The sequence below is a fragment of the Oryza brachyantha genome, chromosome 5 (genome assembly GCF_000231095.2).
Source record: "Oryza brachyantha chromosome 5, ObraRS2, whole genome shotgun sequence".
In the NCBI taxonomy this organism is placed as follows: Eukaryota; Viridiplantae; Streptophyta; class Magnoliopsida; order Poales; family Poaceae; genus Oryza; species Oryza brachyantha.
This window is the reverse complement of record NC_023167.2, coordinates 16,204,188-16,225,479: the sequence shown is the minus strand read 5'-3', so window position 1 is coordinate 16,225,479 and position 21,292 is coordinate 16,204,188. Positions and strand designations below refer to the sequence as shown.

At 41.1% G+C, this 21,292-nt stretch overlaps 2 protein-coding genes across 2 annotated transcripts; both read right to left on the bottom strand.

The window, feature by feature from the left end:
* Positions 1–734: 734 nt before the first annotated feature.
* LOC102711265 (structural maintenance of chromosomes protein 4) lies at positions 735–10,128 on the bottom strand. The gene is made up of 28 exons (XM_006655386.2): positions 9,994–10,128; positions 8,530–8,619; positions 7,848–7,949; positions 7,586–7,762; positions 7,277–7,407; positions 7,102–7,180; positions 6,872–7,029; positions 6,722–6,797; positions 6,425–6,553; positions 6,214–6,358; positions 5,991–6,121; positions 5,507–5,659; positions 5,200–5,389; positions 4,652–4,785; positions 4,387–4,545; positions 3,821–4,126; positions 3,563–3,739; positions 3,233–3,316; positions 2,950–3,159; positions 2,764–2,853; positions 2,552–2,673; positions 2,314–2,469; positions 2,134–2,241; positions 2,006–2,066; positions 1,674–1,808; positions 1,344–1,431; positions 1,197–1,269; positions 735–1,062 (listed from the first exon to the last, which is right to left on the bottom strand). Exons 1-28 carry the CDS (start codon positions 10,126–10,128, stop codon positions 942–944), a joined length of 3,720 nt encoding a protein of 1,239 aa, XP_006655449.1. The 3' UTR covers positions 735–941.
* A 1,523-nt stretch (positions 10,129–11,651) lies between these two features.
* Positions 11,652–13,991, bottom strand: LOC102710986. Its single transcript, XM_040524312.1, has 3 exons — positions 13,481–13,991; positions 12,318–13,401; positions 11,652–12,238 (listed from the first exon to the last, which is right to left on the bottom strand). The coding sequence occupies exons 1-2, from the start codon at positions 13,961–13,963 to the stop codon at positions 12,328–12,330; spliced, it is 1,557 nt and encodes a 518-aa protein (XP_040380246.1). The 5' UTR covers positions 13,964–13,991; the 3' UTR covers positions 11,652–12,238; positions 12,318–12,327.
* Between the last annotated feature and the right edge of the window lie 7,301 nt (positions 13,992–21,292).

Sequence of the window (21,292 nt, the reverse complement as noted above, 5' to 3'; positions counted from 1 at the left end):
AATTTTTTCAATTTTTTTAAAAAATTCTAATAAAACGAATGATAAACACTTGACATATAAACCGGAAATTTATTTTTTCGGGGACGGGAAGAGTATCACCTATCAACCGATGTCCCCGTGCCTGGAAACCAAATCGAATCTTATGGACAAGTTGCACGTCGAACTAATAGCTTCAATTCATCTATAGTCAATCTAATAGCCAATTCATACAATAGTCATCTACAAAACATTAATATATGATCACACATGTCATACACACTAAGCGTCTTGAAGCCCGTGCTTTAACTAGCTACAAATTAGTATTTATAGCCAGTCTAGAGTGTATTATTTTACCTGCTGTAACCGTGGATGTTCCGTACCCTCTTTGTATCCGCCCGCTGCGATAGTTAAGGGAATAAATGCGCTTTACGGAGGTATAACGCTTTCGATCTAAACCTAGTTTGACTAGCACAGTCTTTGTTATCGTTCGCTCTACATGAATGCATGATACCAAATTTGCAATCTGCCAGTTAAAGAGTATGATTGTTTAACTTCTCTATAGAAAAAGCCAAGCATCAGATTTACAAATAAAAGATAATTTATAAATAAAATTTTTATATCTATATTCTTAAGTATCTAAATGACAGGCTGAAAAATAAAATACAGTGAAAAAAAATCAAAATCAACTTTGGTTTATGGTTAAAATTTCAAATTAAGATAGTAGTGCAAAATATAGTAGTATCAAAAAGTATTACAAACGGCAGCCCTTACTAATAAATTAGATTGTGTTCCGTTGGAGAATAGTCACATACGTGACGTTAACAAATGTTCTCTGTTCCCTTCCATGACTATACACGTACAACGTTAAACGAATTTGTACTACGAAGGGTGATACAGCAGGAACCTCGGTTCCATTTTGGCACCACACAGATTATCTAATTCAAACTTCCGTAGCACTAACACTAAACTACCTTCATGCTCTCCCCAAAGCTTCCTGGATTGATTGTTATACTCTTGGTGCAATTATCCGTCTTGTAGATGCCAACCAGCCTATCCGCTAATTCAAACATGTTGTTTCTCAGACTGCAGATTGAGCGACAATCGTGAGACTGGGAAAATTTTACCCTGGCTCTTAGCACTTGGTATGGTGTTTGGGGATAAGGAAAAGGTGCGTAGCACAGGCAACAGAAAGTAAAACTAGGCTGCCATAAGCATACCTGATAATAATGAACTGAGCATCTTTGGTCCGGTCTTTCACATAATGTCCAACGATGGAGACATTCTTGAAATCTGCAAGCAGCAAGATCATTAATACACTGAAACACGAGATGGTATTTTCGCAAAGAGTAGGCCACGCAACTTACCTAAAGCAGCATCTATTTCATCCATAACGTATAGGGGAGTTGGTTTATAATGGTGAAGAGCAAACACCAGAGCTAGTGAGCTAAGCGTCTGCATGATGATGAACTTTGTTCAGTATCAACCTACTCAAAAGGAGTTATATTGGATGGCACAATACGTGCACAGAACATAATGCATCCAAGAAACCCAAGAAATGCAAAGCGTGTGCTACTATTGAATGAGGAAACAAAGGTATGTAGTAGAAAACAGGTCCAGGTAATTATATTGAAAATTACCCTGTCAGTAAAATAAGACTATATTACTATCCTTGCCCATAAAAAGTACACAGATACCTTCTCGCCACCAGATAGATTGGCAATGTTTTTCCAGCTTTTCTTGGGAGGTCTCACACTGAAAACAACACCTTCTGAAAACGGGTCCAAGGAGTCAACAAGTTCCAGTTCAGCATCGCCTCCAAGTGTAATCATCTAAAACCAAAAGGAATAGCTTTTGAAATCATGCTGTTTAATAATGGGGATTGAGTGGTCAATAGCATAAGCATCATCCTATCTCAGTAACTCTTTAAATTTGTTGCTTCCTAGGCTACGTTTTATACTTGAAATTGAAAAACAATGGGAATACTGTTACATGTTTGATATATGTATTAGTATCATTATTCAAGTACCTGGTACATCTCCTTCAGTTTCAAAGATATTATGCTGAATCCTGCCATGAATTCGTCTAACCTGAAATAATGTATATTTGCATGAGGCAAATAGGCAACATGGATGGAAATTCAAAGAGAGGAGATACCTTCTCTTCCTCAATGCATCATAGAGCCTTTTAAGATCATCACGCTCCTGAGTGGTAGCATTTAACTCATCAACACGTTCACCATATACACGAGCCTTTGTGCGGTACCTGATCAAGCAAATGAAAGTAAGGAAATTGGTGATGCCAAAATGCTGACATGTATAGTTCATTAATTCATACTCTTCTATGGAATCTAGGTTAGGACTCAAGTCTTTAAGCTGAGCTTCCAACAGTGCCACCATCTCAACTGCTTTTTTCATGTCACAGGTCTCATTGAGTTTCTCATCACTCAGAGTTTCTTTCAGTTTGTCATGATCAATAGCATCCTTCTGAATTCTGAAAAGCAAAAGATACACTTTAATCTGAGAAAACAGTACAGAAAATACATAGCGGTACTGAATATAGCATTTACACATACTGATCCATGTGTTTGACAAGATTTGTCTGAATGTCACCAAGCTTTTTCCTGAATGCCTTCACCTTCATTTCCCACTCCTTAGCAAGTTTTTTCGTATCTTGCAGTTTGTATTCTACATCGACCTGTTGTACATACAAACAAAACGTATAGGTTATCAAAAGGAATAATACGGCACAGTTAATTAACATATTAACCCAATATAACTAAGATACCTCACTGGATCTCAGTTCATCCATTGCTTTTTTTAATTTGTTGTATTCTGCCTTTGTTTTGTCAAGCTCATCTTTATGGCTGTCAATCATCTGGAAGTAAACACATTTATATTTCTCATTGAACGAACAGAAAAAAAAAAAGCAATCCTATCAGTTCACGGCTTATAAGCCAATACAGCTAGCTACCTCCTGTGTTTTCTTATAATCTTCTTGAACAGCAAAAGCTGCCTTCTCAATCTCTTTAAAAATGGACATCATCTTCTCCTTTTCAGCAATAAGCTTTTCTTTGTCTTTCTTAGACTCTTCAATGCCCTTGGTTAATTTTTTCACCAACTTCTCACATGTAGTTATTCTAACTTTGTGGCGGTTGATATCTGAGCTTGTTTTGTCAAGTTGCTGGTGGTCAACACATAAAATCTTAGACATCAAAGAACCAATAAGAACAGAATCATACAAGTAATATACTCACAGATTGGATGTTTGCAACTTTTAGCTTCTGACCCTTGAGCACTTCCCCCCCTGCGTTTTCAATTTTCTGCTGTAGTTCTGATGCCTGTTATATAGAAAGCAAACTTAAGTCAAAGCAATCTATCATACAATGTTCAGTTAGCAGCAACATCAAAGCATAGAAAAGTCAATATACATAGGCACATATTCAAACAGGAGACTGGGAGATTGAATTCTGAATATTGGAGCATTTGAAGTATTTTCTGTCAGTTAAAGCTGGTGCTCACTAAGGCTGTAAGGCAGATTAGCTTATAAGTTCAGATGGGGCTAAGAAGCTTGTATAGCCACATACCTGGTCGTTGAGCTTGCTGGAACATTTAACAAGTCTATTTAATTCAGCTTGTTCAGTAGATATGATATCATCCAACTCTTCCATTCTGCGAATCTCTTCCACTTTGGGATTTGATGCAACTTTCAAAGAGTCAAGTCGCTTTTCATTGTAACTAAATTGTGCATTCATACTCTCAACCTATTTCAAGAGATGAATGGAAGCTGACCTCAACGAGAAAATAGAACTTTGAGGGCAGGAAGAGCACTGTAGTGTACGTACCTCCTTTTTAGCTTTTGCCAGTTCCATCTCAAGACCGGCTTTGGCATCTTCTAAGGCCCGGCAGCGTTTTTTAGCATCATTAATATTTTCACGTAAACTATTGAGTTGATCAACTATCTTATTAAGATCATTTTCAGCATTTACAACAGCCTCTTCTGAGATACTTTCCCGAATGGATGTGCCCATCTTGCCACCTCTTGGTTTGCTACCACCACCACTCATGGTACCAGACTTCTCGAGAAGTGCACCATCGAGGGTAACAACTCGACGGAATTCGCTGGCTGCACTATATGCAATTCGCGTGGCCTGACAAAAACAATTATTGATGTCATTGTTACAAAAAAAAAGTAAAAACATAAGCAGCAATGTGATGTTTTTGCTCGCAAATAGAACAGGATATGTCCACAATAAAGTAATTCTACCCTTCTAGCAACTACTGAGTTTCCAAAAAGGATGCTAAGCAGTAGAATACTTTCAGAAACCAATATACGAGGCACATGACAGCTACAAGCAGTAATGGAAATGAACAATAGAACTAAAACAAACAATATAATTCAGCCATGTACCTGATCAAGATCACTTGCGACAATAGTATTCCCCAAGGTGGCAAAGAAAGCTAACTTGAGCTTCTCATCTTTAACCTTTACTAGGTCAAACAGGCGTGGAACTCCTTCAGGTGTCTTTACTTTCTCCTGTAGCTTACGAAGATGATGTGTTTGTTTTTCCTGTAACGGTAAGAGTACCAATCATGTCAAAGGAATGAAACCAACACAGAGAAAGCTTGTATAGAAATAAACAAGAAAACAATATGAAAAGTAACAAGAATTTTACCAGTATCATAAAAGTTGCAATCCCAAGATTTCTTCTGCGTAATAACTCAACACAAGCTTGGGCTGAATTTGTTGTTTCAACAACAATATAGTCAAGCCCAGGGCATGCTGTTGATATGGCAACATCATACTTTGCTGCAGATCACAGTAGCTAACACAATTTAAGTTACATGTGGCATAATTCAGACCTGGAGACTTGAGTATATTACATATAAATAAATAAAATTATTATGAACTGTAGAGAGATTGGAATTAATCCAATATACTCTAATATCAACTTCTAGTTATCTACCAGTATATTTACTCGGATAATCTGTAAATCTGTAAAATATAAGAATAATTGCAAAGAGCAAGTTTTACATCCAGTTCTTTCCAAAGTCAACAATATCAAACACTGACTAATGATAATTAACTGTTAATATGATGAACCTGGCAGCTCTAGAAGTCTTCAAGTCCAGACTCCAGACAAAAAAAAAGGGATGGTTGTTTAACTGCAAGCATTCTATGACATGTTACTGAAAATCTGAGACTACAAATATTACATCTTACCATCAATTGCACCAAGATCACCTAGCCTGCCATAAATGCCTTCTATTTCCTTTGATTCCTTAGCTTGCAGAATTGCTTTCAAGACAGTGCCTTGACTCTTTTCAGAATCTCTTGTGGATTTAATCTCAGCAACTTTCTGCCTAGCTGCTTGTTCAAGAGGAATAAGGGACTCTTCCTTTTTGAGGCATTCCTGTTATGCATTATGGGTTAGAGATATAGGAAAATCAAGATCATACACAGAAAATGGGAATACAGCCATAGAATTGAGGGTAAAGAAATGGCCTGGAGTAGTCTGCAAATGCTTTACCTGTTCAACCTTATGAGCCTCACATGCTTCACTATGATGTTTCTCTATTTTTTCTTGAAGCTCCATAATATATGTATCCTTTACTTTTATTTGTTCCTTAATTCTTTCCATCTGATTTTGAGCAGCAGTTAATTCTGCTCGGGCTCCATCTTGCTGAAAACAGTTAACAAAATTAGGTGTGAGTCCAGAGAGTTTGAAAGAAATAGATTAATTAGCTGTTTCCAGCAGGAGGAAGAAAGATGAGCACTCATGTTTCCAACTATACTCCAGCAATCAGGAAATATCATGACATACTCGTACTCCATATGGCAGGGCCAGGTTGGTGATGGCAAAATAATGACGTACTAGGAATAAAGGGTTTCTACTTTATAGTAACCACATGGGCAGTCAAGTGGTTCATGTAGGTGAATAGTACTGGAGAAAAATGACAACAGCTTGCCACTACCTTTTTTATTAGAAACATGAAAAGAAAAGCAGGACAAACCTTCTCTTTCATTAGTTTTTTCTCAGCAGATGCAACATCTAACTTTCCTTTATGCTCAATTATTTGATTTTCCCATGGTTCAAGTTCAGATCTTACTTGAGTAAGTTTAGAACGAAGTCTCTCTGTCTCTTCTGTAATTATGAAAAAAGGGAGGTTTGGTTATCAAAGGGAACAGATCTACAATAGAAAAAAAAATTATAGGCATATGCCTTGCTCTGAACACCTCGAGAGCTTTCTTTAATTTGCTCCAGCACCTTCTCTTCTTCACTAAATTTCCCTTGCAATTTGGGTATCTCTTCCTCAAGCTGTGGAATTAGACTGGACGATTCTTCAATATCTTTTGTTGATTCATCAATTTTTGATGTATCCTGGATAAAAATGGCGGTAAACTTTGTTGCTTTGCTTGAACTACATTTGAGACAATTTTAATATACCTTTTCAGTTTTGTCCTCCAGCTTCTTAATCTTCTGTTTAAGATGCTTCAAATCCTCCCTATATTTTACATCTTTTCTCTCAAACTCTTTAAACTGATCCTTGCAAGACTTCATATTATTTTCAAGGTCCTAAAAAATACCCCAAGAATAAATATAGCATACAAGCATTATAATAGAGTCAATGTTCGAAAAGGAATAGTAAATCTGTCCCTAATTATGGGTGAAAACCTCTATCGTGAGCATCTAGGAATTAACAGCTTTTGAATCAAAAGAAGTAATGTTCCAATAACACAATACCTCTTGCCTTTTAGCATGTTTGTTGTAAATAGACTCCATTTCCTTCAGAGTTTGAGAACTATGTTGAATTTTTTCCCTGGATTATAACTAAAGTAATTAGTCATAAAACTCAGTACCAAAAAATAATGTTCATTCACAACAACAAATGACCTTTCAGAGGCAAGGTTCTTTTCCAGTTCTGCAACATTCTCTTGCAGCTGAGCAACATGGGAGGTAGCATCATCAGAAGCCAATGTGGTCGCCTTCTCTTGCCATTTCAAAAGTAAGAGTTCCTTCAGCATAAATGTTTCAGCCTCATTTTTCGCACTCTACAGGAAAGTATCTCCGTCAGTGGGTGTCATTTAACCAGATGAATCAATTAACCACACTCAGATCATCACCTCTAAGCTATCTCTTTCCTTTTCAGCCAGCTTCAGCATCTGTACAGATGCCGTCCGTTTTTCATTGAGCACTTCCAATCTAATAGGTATCAGAACATGTCAGATTAAACTGTTACAGAATGGACAGAAAGCCTTCATTATGACAATAGCCATTGGATCAGTTAAAAGAACTCACTGCTTGGAAGCTTCTTCAATTTTCTCAACATACTGGTTTGTCCCAATGATGTCTTCAAGATATTCTAGAAACCCCTCGTCATGTGGACCTTGAGCTTTTGGTTTCATCAGGGAGATTTGTTCAACCTCACCCTGAAAGTGGCCAACTTGGAAATTACACAGTGCAAAACCATAAAATGTAACATGAAATGAACGGCTGTTGTATCCCTCGTATTCTTGTAAACTTACAAAACAACATGCAACATATGTCCAAAATTAGACTTACAAAGCACTCATGTTAATTATGTGTAAATGGAAAGAATACACAAACCTGGAGGATCAGAAAGCGGTTATTATCCAGATCTACTCCTTTGCCCTTCAACAGTTTAGTTACTTCCGTAAAATTGCTTCCACGGTCGTTTATGTAGTATTTAGAAGTGTTGTCACGGAAAGCAACTCTTGAAATGATAAAATCACTGCCCTCAACAGCCCTGTAGTTCCCATCATCCTACAATGGCCATAGAGGAAGGGGAACAAATTATGTGGCACTAGCTTGGTAACGTGAAATGCTAAATAATTGGCTCAAGAAATACCAGATCAATGATTTCTTGAAAATGGACAGAGACTCCAGCACTGTCTAGATTCTGGTGATTAGAAGAATTGTGTATGAGTTCCGAGACCTTGTTAAGGCGCATCTACAATGGCACAAAACTAGTCAGAAACAGCATCTATGATTTGAAACAACCTACATAGGTTGTTCTGAATGGAGAAACTAGCTAATAAATGGACATGATCATCTCTCAGAAGCTTAAGATATTTGTGACCTTTATAGTGCTTTATCCAAAACTTATGAGGAATATACTTGGAGGAAATGGACATTAGTAAACAGGAAAGAATAAGGACCACACTGTATTCAAGTATTAAACACATTTCACTTCCACCACCAGTTCACTAACATGGAAGTACCATTATGGTAGATTCTAAAAAATCTTTGGGCAAAAACATTCAGGCTTAAATTCCACCTTGCATACAAAATCAGTAACACACTAACACACATAGCTTAGCAGTTTGGTGCCTAACATTTAAAATCTTTGGGGTTAACTAACACTTACAGGCCAACTTTGGCACCTAGCACTCATTGAATGGCTAAAACAAATACAGTGAGTTGTTGAGGTAGAATAATTCAAGGAATAGCTTTAAGATCTGCCACTGAGCTATGCAATACAAATGTTGAATATCAAATAAACATGTAGGATAAGAAGCAATATTGCCTACCTGTTTTGCACGCTTTCCAAACACAAACAGCATTGCATCAATAACATTGCTTTTCCCACTGCCATTCGGCCCAACAACAGCTGAGAAACTCTGGGAGCAAGAAAGGTTGTTATTCTTTTATACAATGCACAAACCCTAGCTACAGAGTGGAAGATTTGTGTCTATAAAGGCTTGAAGCATAGTGCACTCATTGGTAGTATCTCCAAACAGTTTATAGCAGTATTGGTGTGACGCTTAAAAGGAAAAGGATCAGTAAAACACAAACATGATGGTTACACACACAAGAATTGTGAGTTCTGCGCAGGTCAGCATGAAAACATAAATAGTGAAGATAGATAGCTAACTACTCAAAAATCATAGTCACTATGCCACCTAACACTATACTTGAACATCATTAAATTTTAAAATGATTATAAATATTGCTTTCCTTAACCACACAACAGGTGAGTTGAGCTGCAGAAACGACATTGCGAGGATAAAGAGTCAGGTCCTAAATTTCAAGTTTTCAATAGATGAAGGGCAAATTAAGATGGAAGCTATAACACTAATAAGGAATCTCCTGGGCGAAACAAATGCCAAGCATACTGCATATATCATAATCAAATCATGTGATTTGTTCTTCATGTTAACAACTCTGCAGATGAAAGAAAGTGAACCAAACATACTGTATACTCCCTCCGGGTTTTTTTGTTTGACGCCGTTGACTTTTTTATTTACATTTGACCCCTTCGTTTTTCAAAAACTTTGTCCAAATATACAAAATTATAAATCATACTTAAAGTTACTTTAGTAATAAATCAAATCATAATAAAATAGTCAATAATTATATAAATTTTTTTAATAAGACAAATGGTCAAGCGTTCATAAAAAAAATCAACAGCGTCAAACAAAAAAATCGGAGGGCATACTTCTAGAGTATGACAGTGCCACTCAAGAATTTCAGGACTAAAGCTCCACACGTAAACCAGTGCTCAACTCAAAAACATCCACTCTAATCTAATATCCGTTAGACCCGAACTAGACCAACGAATTCAGAACCTAATAAACCAAAGCCACATAAATTCAGAACCTGGTAACAACGCGTGTATCAGTATTTCACTTCATAAACCGGAACAGGGGCGGAACGGCCACATTGGAGAATACAACACAGTTTCCATAAATAAAAGGTATAACATGGTTTAACTTATTCAGGATTCTGTACGTACTGGGAGATGAAAACTCAAACGAAAGTACCCATGGTTACCTCCTACAATATCAGAATTGAAGCTATCGCTAACTAAATGTCGTATCTAGGGTTTAACAATCGTATTGACCAAGTGAAAAGGTCCACAACACCACGTTGCAACTGTACGATTCCAAGAGCAAGTGAAAATCGAGAACTGGAAGAGGATAATACGTCATCTATGAGCGGTTCAAAGTGAGATAAAGCTCGCTTGCGAGCGCGCGTGTGCGAGAGTGTGAGACCTTGTGGAAAGGGCCGATGCGCTGCTCCCCTGCGTACGACTTGAAGTTGCGGAGGACCATCTCCTTTATGAACAACCGTGGCCTCCCCGCCCTCCCCGGCGAGGGCGCGGGCGACATCGACGGGGAACTATCCATGCCTGAATGCAGCTGCAACGTAGTGCAAGAGCGCGACCGCCGCCGTCGCTCGCCCACCGAGAGCGGCGCCGGCTGCAGGAGGTCGAGGACGAGAGAGGCGCTGGCTGAAGGTAGCCGCCCGACGGCGACCGGCCGGCGCGCAGCTCAGGCCGACAGGGACCGTGTGGCGCCGCAGCTCGGGGGCAACGGCGACCGGGCGGTGGAAGCGCGCAGATCTCGGGTCGCCGGCGGTGGAGGCGGTGGGGGGGGGGGGGGGATTTGGGGGGAAAAGTTGGAGCGGGCAGGAGGGGAATGAGGATTTGGGAATTTTGGTCGAAAAAATAGGAGGGAAAACTGAGACGGCGAATATGGATTTTCTTCCTCCCGCTTCGAGTAAAATGTGTCAAGACAAAAATAAATCGGGAAGTCTTTGGAGCTGGGCTGGATTGTGATGTCAATTGGAAGCCTACCAAATTGGGCTGGATTGCAAGTGCTGCGTTGCTTTTGGTGAGAACTTATATGGGCCTCAAGTTGCACTAATTTCTGATAGAAAAAAGTATACTTTGACTCCCTCAACTATGGACCGAGTATAAAACATGCCCTCCAACCGCAAAACCGGGTATATCACACCCCTCAATTGCTTAAACCAGTGCAAATCAACTAACAGGCAGTATTGTGGGTGGTTTCGTCCGACGTGGTGGATTGACCTTGGTCAAAAAGCCGAGTCAGCATGGTAGTTAGGAATAAAAGCACACACCTACCATTCTCAGCGACTTAGGCGGCGGCGGCGGAGGCAAAGGCGGCGGCGGCGGCAGTGAGCTTGAGCAGCGCGGGCGGATATGGCCAGTTATCATAGCGAGGCATCTTCCGCTTCTTCTTCCCGTCGCACATCAGCCTCGCCAATACCGTATCGCGTGGGGCCAATGGAGTATCAGCCTCCGGTGTTGTGCAGATGCAAAGCGAAGGCGGCACGATGGATCTCGTGGAGCCGTGACAACCCGGGGCGACGATACTACAAATGTCGCAATGCTCGAGTAAGTTTTTATTTTGTTTCTCTTTGTTGGATTGGATTTCTCGTTGGGACTGATTTCTAGGGTTTGTGATCCCAGGATGGTGGATGCGATTTTTTTGACTGGCATGAAGGGCCAACAAGTAGTTTTCTCAGAGATCTGTTGAATGATTTGCGCGATGCGGTGTGGTCACTGAGGAGGGAGAAGGATGAACTTGTTGTTGCTGTTAGGGAAGGGCAAGCCATGACTCGTGATGTAGATGCAGCTAGGAGGGAGTTGGCAGCGTTGAAGAAGCATGCTGCTGAGACCGATGCAAAATTGGTTCTGTTGAAAGAACAAAATCGTAGGCTAGAGAAGGATAGGTGCATGCTTTTTTTTGTTTTACTGGCAATCTGTGGTCTGTTTGTCATGGTTTGGGTGATGAATTGAGTAGTATGAGTGAATGTTATTAAATGAAGAGTGTACATATACAAGTTATGTATCATAAAGTTGGGCAATTCATCACATAATAATATGCCATAAGTCTGGCATAAGTTGGGCAATTCATCATATAATAATATGCAATAAGTCCGGAATGTAACACTTAATATCTTGCCTTTAAGTCTGGCAATTACATCACTAAATCAGCCATAGTCTGTCCATAAGTCTTACATTACATGACATATAGCAGCACACATACTTCAAGTCTGGCAATATAATGCCTCAGAACCTAACATGAAGTCTGGCAACTCACACAGAAGTCTAACATTAAGTCTTGCAAAACATCCCAGGAACTTCAAGTCTGGCAATACAATGCCTTAGAATATTACACATAACATAACATAGCAAATGGCAACACAGTTTGCAACAGATGGCATCACAGCCTTCAACAAATGGCATCATAGTTTGGCAGATTCCCATGGAGGTATAAGTAGCAGTGGACCAGGAGTAGGTTTCTTTCCCTTGCCATTTCCTGGTTCTTGAGCTGATACAGAAACAGAAGCTTTCCCAGACTTGATCTGTACTGATGCACTTGTCGATCCCTGGGATCCTGGTACAGTGGCTTGCAAATTGACAGTAGCGGAACCACCTTGATGTGTTGCAACTCTTGCTGTTGCATTGACCCTAACAACTTGGAGTGCCTACAATATTTCAGAATTAGGTAAATGAATAAATGGTTTATTGTGCTATGAATGTAAAATTGACTGACGCTTGACTAACCTTTTGGTTGCTAGGAATTTTTGTCTTTGGCACTTGCAGCACTGATGGTGGCAGATGCAGCTGACTTCCTCTTCCTGCTTTGAGTTGAGCTCTGTGGTGTGTTTGATAGCACTATATGTTGGTCTGGGTTTGGAACTTGCTGAGGCATTGAAGTGGTACTACCTTCACCATTATGCTTATCACAAGTAGATCTGTTGTGGCCTACTTGCTTGCATTTCCTACATCTGATGATTGTTCCAATCTTGCTTGCCCTGGTTGCTTTGGCAGGTTCATGAGCCTCTCTTCTCCTCTCTGTCTTTGGCCTTCCTGGCATCTTGATGTACCCAGGAGCATTTAGTGGTTGTCTACCATCCTCTGGCCAAGAGCTCATCCCTTCTAGTGGCTGTAGGCAGTGCGCATAAATCTTCTTAAATGTTTCCACTGAGTAGCAGTCAGCAATGTAACCATCAAGTTGACTAGTCTTATAGAATATGCAAGCAATAGCATGAGGGCAAGGCAATCCAGATAGCTGCCAATACCTGCATGAGCATTCCTTTTTGTCTAGTTGCGCTGTAAATCTATGCTCATGATGTTTCACCTCATATGCCTCAGCCCCATTTGATATTGCATGACAAAATGCAGACTCAGCAATATAAACATTCAACTTCTTTAATATACCAGGGCAAATAATTGTGTTCCATCTATTGGAGTTTGTTATTTGGTCCTTGATCCTAACCATTACTTTTCTTCTAATTGTCTCAAGCATGGTTATAATTAGGAAGAATCTTGCCTCTAGGATCCACTTGTTAAATGATTCACACAAATTATTATCTACAGAATCACAGTTTGAACCTACCTTAAACCAGGCTCTACTCCAATGTTGGGGATGTGTGTTCATGATGGCTTGTGCTCCTGCATGAGTGACCAGCGCCAGCTGTGCCCTTGCCAAATTGAACAGCATGGTGCAAGGAGCTTTGGCACACCTCCAAAACTTCTTTTGGTATTCTTTGTCATGGAAGTGCTTCTTCCAGTTGGCATAGATGTGTCTAGCACAATTTCTATGTTCAGCCATTGGAGCCCATTTTTGAACAGCATTGAGAATCCCCTGCAAGCACAGATCAAGTCAGTACAAATGAAGATCTCATAAAAGACCATTAATACACAACATTATCTTCATTTCATACCTTTTGTTGGTCTGAAATGAAGACCCATCCTTCTCCATCACCAACATGCAAATCAATACTCAATATATCCATGAACCAGTCCCACTCCTCATTGTTTTCTTTGTGAACTACTGCCCAAGCAATTGGATACATTTGATTATTTGCATCCCTTCCTAGAGCACAAATCAACTCTCCATTAGTTGCACCCTTGAAGAAACAACCATCAAGCCCTATAACTTTCCTGCAACCTGCTAGGAATCCTTTCTTCAGTGCACCTAAGCATATGTATATTCTCTTGAATACAGGTGGATCCATTCCCACCACTCTGTTCAAAACCACTGTGCTGCCTGGATTACTTCTAAGAAGCTCTAGCTGATAACTATACAACTTTTGGTACTGCCCTTTAGTTGCATCTAGTGTTGCCTTCATCACTAATTGCTTTGCTCTTTTCAGCTTCCCAATTGAAGCATCAGCAAACATCTCCTCTTGCACCGTAGCCTTCATGTGTGCCAAGTTCCATGAAGGGTTGGCAAATATAAACTTGCCATACTTCTCAACTAGCCTCCTTGAGGTCACAAGCTTATTATCTCTTCTAGGGGGGCATGCATGACAATTGTCCAGAGTAGCTATCTGCCAACTGTCAGACCTTGAAGTCTTTGACAACAAACATACCCAAGGGCAGCTGGGCTAGTCACATTTTGCTCTCACTCTTTTTGGATCACTTTTGATGAAGTTGATCACCTTCCTTTCACTCAAGGCATATCTTGTAATGGCTGTCCTGAACTGAGCTTTGGAGTTAAACTTCATCCCAAGTTCAAAATGTGGAACAGTTGAATCCTCCTTGAACCTTGCATAATTGCTTGCTCTAATAGTAACCTCACCATCACTGCCTATCTCCTCTATGGACTCATCAGAGTCACCTTCTTCATTACCACCTTCTTCAGCACCATCCTGCATGACTGGATTGGTTTTATACCCCTCAAAAGCAACATCATCCAGAATGTTTGCTTCACCTGCCTTTATCTTCTTCGTCAGCTGTTTGTACTGCTTTTTGATGTTCTCAGCCTCTTCCCCTTCATCTGATTCAGACTCATCCCCAGGAATGTAATCACTGTCTGTATCACTATCATCTTCTGCCTCAAAAGTAAGCATCTCTTCTTGTTGTTTGTAAACAACCGGCCTCTTCTCAGACTCAACATTGTCTTCCAATCCTTGGATAGCGCCATGTTCTTTCTGCTCATGTATACCTTGCAAATCTGGTTCACAATCTAAAACATCAACCACAATTGGCTCATCTGCATATATCTCAGCCACACCTCCCTCACAAATGCAGTCCGACATGAAATTGCACACCTTGTCATCTACTAATGCCCGAAGCCCATCATCTAGCTCTTCCCCAGGCACCAACCAGTGAAGAAGCGTGCCATCCATTACTTCATAGTGGTCTCGTAGATGTCCTACTAACTCAGGAAGGGACACCTTATCTCGGTCTATGTAAGACATTGCCTCCCTCCCACCACAATAACTCTTCTCTTTGCCTTGCACAACAAAAGTTCCCTTGAAATGAAACCGCACTGCAAGAGTGTCAAGTACGTTCATGGCTGCACCACTAGGGTTTCCTACATGCAAATCGGACAAAAATAAACCCTGTCAATGCACAAATCAAACCTAAATCCACATCCCAACCACCTTTTTGAGGCACTACGAAATAAAATATTGCCAAACACTAACCTGATCTACTAGTTTTCTACCTAAACAATGCCAAATCCACATCAAATCCAAGATAAAAGTACAGATCCACTACTATATAAAACAACACCCAAATCGATAAACCACACAAATGTGAAGGAGAGAAGGGGGAAGGGGGAGGGGGAGGGGGGAAGGGGGGAGTAGGAGGCGTACCTACACAGATCCAGCTTTGGCTAACCAAACCGACCGCTGCGACGCCCTCCCTTGCCACCCCCAGTGTGGCCTTCTTCTCGCCTTTCTCGTCGCCCTAGCACTTTAGGGTTTTACTCGGTCTGTACGTGCGACAAAGAGAGCGGGAGGAGTTCGCGCGTCCTTAACTGAAACTCGTGCTGACTCGGCTTTTTGACCGAGGTCAATCCGCCATGTCGGACGAAACCACCCACAATACTGCCTGGTAGTTGATTTGCACCGGTTTAAGCAATTGAGGGATGTGATATACCCGGTTTTGCAGTTGGAGGGCATGTTTCATACTCGGTCCATAGTTGAGGGAGTCAAAGTATACTTATCTCTTTCTGATACGACCTCTTTGTTTGAGGTGTGTGTGGGCTGTCCGGCCCAGGTTATAAGGAAATGCAGTACTGTTCTAAATCGGCAATTGCTAACAAACTGTCAAGAAACCAGCTTTTAAATGTAAGTATGTAAAATTGTAGTTTAGTTACATTATAACTATACTGTAGTTACTACAATGTGACCTTTTATTTCTGAGAAAATGGACATTTGGCTAGGTTTAAAATGTGGTTTCGCTGAAATGCCATCCCAAAAACGTGTTTCATTAAAATGTCACTACGGAGAGGGTGCTTATGGTCACTTTGCCATTTTTTTCCGGTTTATTCAATTTTTCAATTTTTTTGGCTCATCCGTCAGATGAGGTGACGAAAATGCCCTTGGGTCAGGTTGGAAGAGGCATGTGGTTTGGTTTAGCTAGGCGTTGTTGTCGTTGTCGGTATCCCAGTGCAGCCACCGTCCAACTTGTCGCTCCTATCTACCGCTGCATCGCCAAAATCCCAAACCCTAACCCTATGGTTCTTACCTCTCTATCTGACTGGTGACGAAGTCCGATGCCTGGATGGGTCCTGGATGAAGCAACGACATGCGATGGTGAGATGCAACGAACTCTAGCGGGGATGCGACGACGGCAGGGATGCGATGGCGGCGGGGTTGCGGCGCCGCTGAGGCCCTGGGGAAAAAAAGAAGACAACGACTGATACGACGCAACCAGGGGCATTTCTCACCTCGTTCGACGGATGAGCCAAAATAATTAAAAAATGAATAAAACAGAAAAAATTGGCAAAGCGATGGTAAGCACCCTCTCCATAATAGCATTTTAACAAAAACGTGTTTTCGGAATGACATTCTAGCGAAACAACTTTTTGAATGTGGCCAAATGGCCATTCTCTCTATTTCTAGACAGTTTGATCATATCGAAATTGTGCGGTGAGAATGGAACAAATATAATCGCATCAGTATTATGTATAAATTATATATAAGTTAGGATGTAGTTATAACATGGTTATAGTATAACTATGCTATAATTACATTATGGCTATTTGAAAGCCTTTATTCGAAATATTATGACACATTTTTAGATAGGTTGTTCTAAATGGTCGATGAATCGAAACACCTTTTACCAAAACATGGTTTTGTAACGCCTTCTGGATAAGAATGATATGCAAATATCTAGCAGTATATTCTCTGTTATACACTATATGACTTTTTGATATTACCTATATTTATATGTATGGCAATGAATCTATACACGTATACTAAACATATATATTAATATATGAATAAATCTAGACAATCGAAAGTGTTATAACATGGAACTAATGGGAGTGCATCAACAGTAGGTTTGGAACTTCCGATTACAAGATTCGTTTAACACACGAGTCACAACCACCAGAGACATCCATAGTCTTGCAAATTACACCCCATAAGCATTCTCTAGTGAAAAAGCCGTTTCTTTAACAAACTTGACAAGATAATATGGAAAATAATCTGTCTTATGGAAAAGTGACAACACTCCCAGCAGAACCTTGACAAGAGGAGACCAAAAATAAATACAGTTGCCACCCCAAAGGCCCAAACAAATGAAATGAGCTAGCAGGACAATGCACCCAGCTCACAGCAAGGAGTAGTGTGCCATAATGACACCGACTTCTACTTGATTAAGCCCTCCTCCTATCTTTAAGCCAGCACATGATACACATAAAATACATGATTATCCCAAAATAATTTTTTAGCTTACGGCCATGTATATCATTTTGGCTCTGTGCCTATCAGTAGCTGGCAAGACACTGTTTGAAAAATCTGGTGTGGTGCAAATTTTCAAGTTTGTCAATGAGTTTACTTTCGAATACCGTGGATGGCGATGCGCAGGAAAAAAAACGCATATGACAAAAACACTTTCAGAAAACTCTCTGCGTTCTGTTACGCATTGATTAACTCTGCACAAAAAGGCGCACGTATGATGGTCTAAAACTTCGCTGGATTTTGAACTGGGTTTAGACCTATGTGACATGCTAACAGTCTAAACACTAAACAGATAGCATGGCGTGCGAATTTCAACGGAACTTACCACAGGAATCTCAAAATTCTTCTTCTAGACTACCCATATCATCGTCGGGTTAAGTTATGTTGGGTTATGCTGGCCACTTTCTAGACGAATAACGCAAAGTAAAATAAGCCCTTTTTTAAAATAAAGCCCATAAAAGAAGTTTGCCTAAGAAAAATGAAAGAGCAAAGACAGAGTTTTGGTCCACTATAATTCTATAAACCGCTCGCTAAACTTTAAGACTACTTAAACTTTAAGCGCACCGCACGAGCAGACGAGCAACACGCCAACACCACCATGGCTTCTCCCCCGGAGGACGCGCCCGACTCCACGCAGCCGTCGCCTCAGGAGGACGGCGGCCGGCTGCTTCGTCCGCCGCTGCGGCCTGAGACGACAGGCGACGCCGCGGACGATGACGGTGGCGTCAGGTGCGGGGCGCTGTGCTTTCGCGTGCCGAGACGTTCGAAGAAGGAGAAGAAGGACAAGAAGCCAACGCCGCCCGTCGTGCAGCTCGGCGCCACGGGAGGCAAGAGCGCCCGGCCGTCGCCGGGGACGACGACAGCGACGACCGACGACGCGTCGGCGGCGGCGGCGGCCCAGCGCGTCACCTTCCTGGCGTCGGCGTCCCTCTCCACGTGGTGGCCGGCGTCACCGCCCGCTGTCGCGGCCGGCGGGAGGAGGGTGAGCGGGAGAGCGTCGTCGTCGTCTTTCTCGCACTGGCGCCGGTCGCTGTCGTCGTCCCGGCGTGTTACGCCTCACGGCGCTGCGGCGGCGGCGGCGGCGGCGCCGACGTCTTTCTCCTTCCCTTCGTCGCCGGTGTCCGCGTCGACGTCCTGCACGAGCACGCCGAAGCTGGTGCACGGTTGTGACGTCGACTAGCGCCATCTCGACATCTCGTGCACGTACATCGGTACATGCACGTATGCGTCGATGTGCACTCTGTGCATCATGCCCAGTGATCAGTACGTACGTACGTACGTTAGTTTGTTCGTTAATGCATCCTTTCTTGGTGTTACTGCTATTATGTGATACGAAAAACGGGTCGGAGATCATAGTTGCCTAGTTGGCGTCAGGATCTATCGTGTGAGCTTTGCTAAGATGTGGTGAACTAGTACTAAACAATTCGGCCACTTTGTTTTATTCTCTTGATATGAGACCTGGATGCACGTACAAAGGTATGATGAATCCATCGACGTGATCTAGCACTACGGCCTGCACGGCTGTACAGTTAAATATACTGTGACGAAGCGGTCAATCCAATCAAGAATCCTGCCAAGCTATAGTGATAAATTAGGACCAGTTTTTCAAATCGAGCGACTATTTTTCATTTGCAAATATACACTTTAGTTTTTCTTTGAAAAACCAAACAATCACCATCTAAGAAAACTAGCGGTGCTCGTTAGAGTAATCACACTACAAGTACCTATTAAGCGGTCTCAGCTCTCAACGTGTCACTAGAACAAGATCACATTTTTAAAAAGTTGTTCCCCCCATAGCAGAAGTGTCCATGAGTAGTAGTTTCGGTTGCGTACGTCCATCCGTAATATTTTGTATTTAAATCATTTTAGCTTTTTAATTTACATATACATGTATATATATATATATATATATATATATATATATGCAAAATGTTATATTAAAGACCTTGAAAATCACAAAAGTCTACAAAATATGTCCCTTGACCGGACCAATCCACCCCCTCCTTGCATCTATCGTCATGACGGATTTTACCGGCACGTCAATACTGCGTTGGCGAGTCCACCCGATGGCCGATGGCCGATGGCCACTAGATCCTGATCCACAAACAAATTGGATATGGTTGTTGTCGCAGCTTCGACCTCGCACTGTGGCTATTGGCAATCTCCCGATGAACTTCACAGATCTTCAAATTTGCCCCTACTGTTTCAAATCCACTGCCCTCTCCTCTTCTCCTCCTTCGCCGGTAGCCACTGTGTTACCTAGCAGCACGGGTCCAAGAGCGTGTGGTAGGGGCGGGGCAATGACACAGCTCTGGATTTTGCTCCTTGCACCTCTTCCCGCTCGTTGTGGTGGCCTCACCGATGAGGCAAGCCTCGGTCCCCATACTGCGAGCTACTGATACAGGGACCCTGATTCTCATAACGCCAAGACAGTCACGAGCTACTGGTACAGGGACTCTGATTTTCATAACGCTGAGACGGTTGCTTGAAGGGGTTGGCACCGTGCCACCGCGCCATCGGGGTTGACACGGTTCACTTGATTAATGGCAAAATATTTGACCTTATTCGTATTATCATGTAAAGATAAACAATAAAGCAAAACCTTATAATCAACTTCCTCAAAAATTTGACGAGAATGGGCCACCCATATGTCGTGTTGGTACCCAAATTTTGAATTGACAATATTTTGATTCTGACATGTGCATCTCACAATTCCACCGCTGCCCATAGCGATAGGGGAGATTATGTTTTATTGGTATTGTGTTGCTGCAAATTGTATAGTTGATTTAACGTTGTATTGATTGCATATAATCGTGTCATCCAACAATATTTAATCCATTTTCAATACAAGTCTGCATTAACTCCGCACCGTGTAACTATTGCATCTAACCACTACGCGCAACTACACTAAATTTGTTTAAAAACGTGAATTAGGATATGGTATGACCACTTGCGTTTTCTACCGAATTTTTTCTAAATATATTCTCGGTTTTTATGCACACGCTTTTCAAACTATTATAGGATATACTTTTAATAAAAAGTTTATCATCTCGTCTTTCTAAAATAGAATTTTAAAACTTTTAGTAAGCAATTTTATCGTTTACATTATTAAATAGCTATTAAAAAATCAGATAATCTTTCTCAAAAGGCCACAACCTGTGTCCAAATCTGCTCTGTTCCATATATGCCACTTCCTACCGCTTTCTAAGCTCGTATTTAGCTTGCGCTTGCGGCCAACTCCATCTATTGTGAGCTCACCAATCAATAGATCCATTTGGCGGCATTGTAGCCTCACTACACCGATCAATAACCAACAACTTTCCCAAACTATCCTTCTAACCCCCCTCCCCAAAACAACCTTGTCTCCCTCCTGCCTTACCCTTCCTCCACTAAATTGTTAACTTTTTTCCTATTCCGAAAGGACCAGTGACAGAAAAGTTATCACTTTATGAAAGAGGATACTGGAAGAAGGATTAAACGTGTTTGGTCTAGAGTATCTAATAGTTAAATGACCCTTCTCCCACCCTTATCTTTAATATTAAATCCTAATCTAGGGTTGCTATTGTCACTGTGCCACGTCGTCGCAAAAGAATATGGTGCACTGTCAAAGGAGCACAAAAAAATTCATTAATTACCTTAGTCGTTGGATTCCAATTTAACAATTAGCACAAAAGGCTTAGTAGTAATTAATTACTTTATGTTGGAATAGAAGAATATCACTATATCAGTCAAAAAAAAAAGCATCCAAACAGCTCTTCTATCGCATTATCTATCCTTAAACATAGAGTATGAAGAATAAAAGTAGAGTCTCAATAAAACATATATCACGTTCTT

Excerpts from the sequence above, each read along its gene's own strand:
- LOC102711265 (XM_006655386.2), bottom strand. The coding sequence starts at position 10,128 with ATGGATAGTTCCCCGTCGATGTCGCCCGCGCCCTCGCCGGGGAGGGCG. Across the intron at positions 7,408-7,585 it reads ACCGCTTTCTGATCCTCCAG|GGTGAGGTTGAACAAATCTC; the intron begins GTTTGTGTATTC and ends GGCCACTTTCAG. Across the intron at positions 4,786-5,199 it reads TGATCTTGGTGCAATTGATG|CAAAGTATGATGTTGCCATA; the intron begins GTAAGATGTAAT and ends TGTGATCTGCAG.
- LOC102710986 (XM_040524312.1), bottom strand. The coding sequence starts at position 13,963 with ATGAAGGCTACGGTGCAAGAGGAGATGTTTGCTGATGCTTCAATTGGG. Across the intron at positions 13,402-13,480 it reads TCATTTCAGACCAACAAAAG|GGGATTCTCAATGCTGTTCA; the intron begins GTATGAAATGAA and ends CTGTGCTTGCAG.